Here is a 6937-nt window from a genome sequence, read left to right on the forward strand (position 1 = left end):
GAATTTGATTTTGACAAGTTGAACCTCGAATTATGCTGATTTGAAATAAAATAAATAAAATATGTTTATTTCAAAAGAATATGTTATATATCTTGCACAAGCATATCTCCTCTATATATATATAAGTATTGCTAAAGGACGGTAAGAAACGCGACACGCTTGCACTCACAAGCATATAATTAGCAATTTGCCCATAATGACAGCCTTTCTTAATGTTTTTCAAGGATATATTTTTTGAAAATGTCATTTGATGTGAAATAAAAATAAAAGTAATTTGAATTGTTTGTTAATATTTTGATTTTAAAAACATAAAACTAAAATATAGAGAAAAATACACTTTGGACCAACCAAAGTTTCACCCGATTTTCAATTTGGCCACTAATGTTTAAAAATTAGTAATGTACTATAACAAAGTATCAAAAATTCGTAATGTAACCCATCCATTAATAATTTTTGTTTTCTCTTATGAAAACTATTGAAAATGGGGATGGCTCGGCCTCCAATTCGGCCAGATGGGGGTGACCGAGCCACCCCAATTTTTTTTTCTTCTTCCTGATTTTGGTTTATTTAATTGGGGGCATTTTTGGAATTCTCTCAAAACATAAGAGGCAATTTTGGAAAGTTTAGACAAAAAAATGCATGTGCCTCTCACGTGAGCAATTATAAAAAAATAAGTGGTCTTTTTGATACATTTTGATAGTTTGATGGGCTATTTTAATACATTTTGAATATTGTGGGACTCTATCACATACGGCTGTTAGTTTGAGATTTTTTTTTTTTTTTAATATATATTTTCCAATATATAAGGGATAAGAAACAAAATGGTTCGCCCACCACTTGGCCCTATAGGCTATATAGCACTAGACCAATTTTCGGGTCTATAAAAGATCTAAAGGTCGTTCATAAAGTAGCAAAAAAATTTTGAGGTGCACGACTCGTCGCGCATGTTTAGAACGTATTATCGTTTATAAGATAGCAAAACGTGGATTTTCCATTTAAGTTTTGCTCTTCTTCATGATTTGGTGCAATTTTTAAAAACATGATAAGAATGAAAAGCATAATGAAATGGGGGATTTAGGATTTACTTCCATGCAAATGTTAGAATGAACTAGCTCTAATGGACAAGATGCCTTAAGTGCCTTTCCACAAGTATTCGGGAGAGACTTCAATAAATATCCTTCTCTAGTGTTTTTTTTAGGTATATCAACGAAGAAATTACAACAAATAACAAAGGACTAGGTAACCCAACAACAAATTAGTCTAGCCATTCTATCTTTTCCTATGTGTCCTAATCTAGCATGTCATTTCAAAGAATTAAAAATATCATCATCATAAGTCATAAAGAAAAGAGATGAATTATCCAAATCTAACAAGATAAAAGTGAAAATAATTAAATTTTCACACATGAAGCTACGACTAATATGACGTAGTGGAATAAATTTTCACAATTACAATTACATGGACGGATTAATGAGTCCACGATAGCACATGCATGACACTACGTAAATACATGGGCATAGATAATAGGTTTTATTTTATTATATAACCTAAGCATGTTGTCATATTTTTATTATTTATTTGGGCAGAATAACGATATATATATCTTTTTTTTTTTTTTTTGATACTTAGGCATTATGACAACTATTATAGTATATATATACTCGGTATTTTTATTTTGGCATTACGAGGGACGGAGCTAAAACCTATTATGGGCAAGGTCCAAGGCATAAATTAAATATGTGTGTGTGTGTGTCAAAGCATAAATGAGAAATATGTTAAGATTGAAGATCGAATAAATATATAAAACAAAATTAGCATCAATTCAGTGTTAACAAAAAATAACAAAAGAAAAGACAATAATTGTTTCATAATACATTTCAAATTTCAGTTCAAACACCTATCAAAATGGAACCCGTAGTTTTTTTTATTTTTTTATTTTTTTATTTTTTATATCCAAAAATCATCTATGATTGAATATGTACTAAATTTCACAGCAATTTCTCTTTTGATGTACAACATTAAAGAATCAATCTGAAACTCATCTTCAATTTTGTTTGCAAAACCTAGTTTTGACAATATTCGTAATTGAAAATGCTCGTTCTGTAATTGCGGTAGAAATAGGAAGAGTAAGCATAAGTACAACAACTTGATAAATAAGTTGGTAGATAGTTGATTTTTTGGTGCTAACCAACCATAGGCACAATTCAGAAATATTTGACCGTCTTTAGAAACTTGAATGTTGAACAACATTATGCTCATAATGGTGCAATTTTGTTTCCAGGTGTTTTCTTTTAAGTTTAGTAAAGTCTTGCGATAAAACTTGTTTATCAACTAACGAATATCGATTCTAAAAGATTCAAATGCAACTCAAGCATCAAGAGCTAAGTCGAGAATAAGCAACTCCCCCGCATGCTCACTAAACCGGGGATTTAATTCTTACAATTAAGAATCTATTGTGGTATAAAATATAGTCACTCGATAATGATGCTCAATTATAAAGTCTGCTTGTTGATGGTGAGCTCGACCTCGTTTCACAACATAACAAGTATTCATATTTGGGATATCTATGCTGTGTTTCTCGCAAAATGACTTCACATTGGTAAGTAAAGCATATCATTTATCATCTCTATATTGTTGGATATATGCTTTAATGGATGAAACAAGATGCATAAAATTTAAAATGTCTTGAAATTTGGATTGCAATTTTTGACATAAATGATCTGCATAGTTTATTTTATAAGATGCAAGATGAACACAAAATCACATGAGGTCATTACCTCATGAACCGAGTATACTTCTTCTCGTTGGGAAGTAGTTCCTAAAAAAGAAGTCATGGACTTATGCAGTTATTTACAGTTTAGCAGGTCGCCCGTGTTTAGAGTAAGAAAGTTCAATACGATGAAGACGCCAAGCAAATATCTCACTGTATCAGGTCTGGTTAGTATTATTGTTGGAAATTTAGGTTTGTAATTAATGATATTTATGAATCTTAGATCATGTGTCCTGCTTTCTACTTATTTTTACTCTGTTATATTTTATGAGCGACACTACAAGTCAGTTACCAATTAATTGGTTTGGAAGTATTGCCAGTAACCCTTCCAAGATGGATCAAATTAATCGTTCGATTTTGGGAAACCAGTTAATTGGTTTGGAAGTATTGCTAGTAATGCTTCCAAGATGGATCAAATTAATTGGTTCAATTTCGGGAGCGTTACAAGCGATAATTTGAATCTAACTTTAAACGTTCACCCATACGGGAAATTCTTAAAAAGTACAAGATCTACCACTTTACAAATTGAGAACCAACCCTGACATCCTTAAGTTATAATTAGAGTGCACTTAACCGTAATTAATGTTCAAGGTATTACAATAATCAATTTTAATCTTCCTTCACATAGGTTAACAAGAAGGCGAGACGTTTTCGTAAGAGGTGGGGACGAAAAAAAAAAAAAAAAGGGGATAAAAATAAATTTTGGGAGGTCCATTTTATAAAAATATTTAAAATTTATAAGAAATTTTCAAAATTTTGTGACATTTTTTAAATTTTGGAAGCGTGCGGAACCCCTACGGCTAGCAGTAGTTCCACCCTTGATCACAAGAGATAGAATCATGAAAAAAAAAAATGGCCTAAAACGTGTCGTAGCATGGTCTCCAATTCAAATATGAAAGTTAAAAAAAAATATGGCATATCATTCTTCCATGCTTATAAACTCATTGAAATGCAACAATATATATACCTCACTTCAAGCGGATCTTCCAAAGGTCATATATTATTCGTTGCTTGTGACCTTGTCTTAAAGCCCATGTCTAATGCACAATATCTTGAATTAGAGATCTCCTTTGTCACTTATGAGGCCACTAGCTAGAGTCTCCATCCACATTTTAAATTCTTGGCTCGTGATGGTTACCATAGAGATAATGGAGGTAGAGAGAGGAACATATTTTTATAGAGACTCAAGAACGAAGCCAGTTTTGAGTTTGAGGGAGGAACCTAGGGCCAATATTTTTTTTTTTTGGAATGGACCACTTGGTAAAAAATACTTTAATTTTTTTTACCTTAATTTTTTATTTTTTGCCTTGAAAAATTAATATAGTGAATTGATGAATCTATCATTGAATTTGTGTGAGATCCACATGAATTTATAAATCTAATGGTTGATCTATTAAATTTGTTAAAAAAGATGGTTGAACAATATGCCTCTTCCATTAATTAACTTTCAACAACAACTGCCTTAGCTAATTAAAGGGTCTCTCTTCGTTTCCTTCCATATCAACTTCATCCATGGGCTCAACATGTCCTTTATTGGAATGTACTTCCTTTTTCAGATAAAACTTTATGATGGGGTTTTGTGTTGGATTTTATCCCCTTCATATATGCCTGTCCTTTCCATGTAGAAAAACATTGTGATCAAAATTAAGGATGCTTTAAAGGCTTAAACCCATGATCATGCACATCAACTGCATGCTGCTAATTCAATGATCGCCATTCTATCCGAAGTTGACATTCTCCACCCACTCTCTAGCATATGCATCTGGCAATGAAGGGGCATTTTCGTCCACACAAAAAAGCAGTGTACCGTACGTTGCATATTATTTTCCCCCTTATGATCCAACTTTCGGCAGCTCTTAGCTTATCTCTATAGTGTCATAGATTCTTGGCAGCAAGCAGGCCACACAAGTTGCTGTCATCAAGCTAGGCTTATTGCTGCCCAAATATCCAAATCTCCAAAAGGAACCTTCACCTTTTCCTCCCTCGAATTTTTTTTAAACTTATGTGAAAATTATATGTTATCTATCATATCTCATCGCCCGCCTAGCCGTCATATATAAAGCCCCTTGATCAGAGCTTCATTTCCATCCCAAACCAAACCCTTGTGACCAAAACAAAAATTAAGAAATATTATATCATCAATAATATTATGGATCGCATTGTGAAAGTTGCATCCCAAAAGGCGGTGGTGATCTTCAGCAAGAGCTCGTGCTGCATGTGCCATGCAATCAAAAGACTGTTTTACGAGCAAGGGGTGAGCCCGGCGATCTACGAGCTCGACGAGGACTCCAAGGGGAAGGAAATGGAGTGGGCGCTGGTGCGGCTTGGGTGCAACCCTTCGGTCCCGGCGGTTTTCATTGGGGGCAAGTTTGTGGGCTCTGCTAACACTGTCATGACTCTTCATCTCAATGGCAATCTAAAGAAAATGCTCAGAGAAGCTGGAGCTTTGTGGCTTTAAAGTTTAAACATCACCACCCGCCATTAATTTGCCTCTAAAGATTTCCAATTTTCCAAAGTAATAAGGTTAACTCCGTCGATCGTTTTGTTTTGTTTTTACTTGCAAGTATACGTACATTTGCATGGAAAATAATATTCTATAGAGAGTGAAGTTTTGTGACTCAAAAACTGTTCTAGTGATGCAGAACTTGTATTGAGAATGGCTTTTGTTTTCTTTTCGAAATTTTACTTACCTTTGAATTTGACAGTACTTTTGATCCCCTTGTTAATGCCCATGAAACATATTCTACGTGTCTTTAACGTCAAATGAATTGAATAATATCCAGTTAGTTGTAGTAGAAGAGTGTTTTTGTCTTTTCACTTTTTGAAGAGACAAAAATACTCCACCACTATAACTAACTGAATATTCTTCCGTTCAAATGAAATGGAGAAAATCCTAATTCTCTTAAAAGTGGATGTAATATTTTTTCTAATTAAATGTAAAGTAATGGGAAAGAGTGCAATAGCATGGCGGCCTCCGGGATTGATATATTTTTGAATAAAAACTTGGGTAACAAGCATTTTGAATACAAGTCAATTTCATAGAGTTTGAAAAACATTTTGTCTATCCAACATCGATCTGGCGCGAAAGGATGTGGTTCTGTACATGATCCCTAGCTAGCTAGGGAATAAACTGAAATTCCCTAGCAACTATATATGTGGCATTAGCTGAATTTGATTGTCATTTCAATAAAAATGGATAGATTCTTGGATATATATGTATATATATATAGTGGATGATCAAATTTTAAGCAACTATATATTCTTGTTAGTGATGTTCCACCTAGCTAGCATGATCTTAAGATGCTCGGGGGTGGTTAATTTCGTTAGGACGGGAATGCCCTCGATCACAGATTTCTGATCATCGATCACCATAACTGCACCGTCCCTTGTTTGGGATTCTAGAGCTATATATATTAATGCTAATGATGAGAATATTTCAGAGCCAAATTAAATTAATTATTATGCATGACCAAAAAACAGCTTTTCAGTACGTTGATTACGTACGTAGCCATTAATTGTCGCTAAACAAATTGATTCCTTAAATTATATATTGTTTCCTTCTTTCATGGAGGGACTGTTCGTGGTTTAATTAGTTAATTAATTACTGTCGCTGATGGGAATTTGAGGCCAAGAATTTCTAATATATATATATATATATATATATATATATGCATGAGTTGAATTTCTGAAGCAGTAATTAATTAATTAAGAGAATTATTAATTATAAGCTAGCGTTCAGGAACAATATCGATCCACGTACAACTGTCAGTGAGTATATATCACTATCACCGAAAGCTCTATCTCTTTGATGCATCAAATTCATTAAAAATGTAAAGAAGAAGATGGTGAAAACCTGGAAGCATTGAGCCACCATTTAAGAATTTTTTCACTTTTGGGGTATATATCCACAAAAGCAGAATTTCTCTACTTTTTGGGCATATATTCACAAAAGCAACGTTTCATAGTGGATTACTATAACAAATAATGTTCAAACAATCATCCCTACAAGGTATATATAGTGATCATCTCTTTTGGATTTTGAAAGATGCTATATATATATATATATATATATATATATGAAGAGTAATACTACATATATACACTCCCATTTCTCGATGCTCATTTTCACTCTCTTAAATGGCTTTTAAAAATACAATTGGATTAAAT

General features: G+C 33.1%; 1 protein-coding gene across 1 annotated transcript; it reads left to right on the forward strand.

Annotated features, from left to right (window-relative positions):
- Nucleotides 1–4822: 4822 nt before the first annotated feature.
- On the forward strand, nt 4823–5487 carry LOC132167085 (monothiol glutaredoxin-S10-like). The gene has a single exon (XM_059577980.1). The coding sequence runs from the start codon at nt 4920–4922 to the stop codon at nt 5226–5228; it is 309 nt and encodes a 102-aa protein (XP_059433963.1). The 5' UTR covers nt 4823–4919; the 3' UTR covers nt 5229–5487.
- The last annotated feature ends 1450 nt before the right edge of the window (nt 5488–6937 follow it).

This window comes from Corylus avellana, chromosome ca1 (assembly GCF_901000735.1).
Source record: "Corylus avellana chromosome ca1, CavTom2PMs-1.0".
Taxonomy (NCBI): domain Eukaryota; kingdom Viridiplantae; phylum Streptophyta; class Magnoliopsida; order Fagales; family Betulaceae; genus Corylus; species Corylus avellana.

Bases quoted from the DNA above. Each gene is read 5' to 3' on its own strand.
- LOC132167085 (XM_059577980.1), top strand. From the start codon at position 4,920: ATGGATCGCATTGTGAAAGTTGCATCCCAAAAGGCGGTGGTGATCTTC.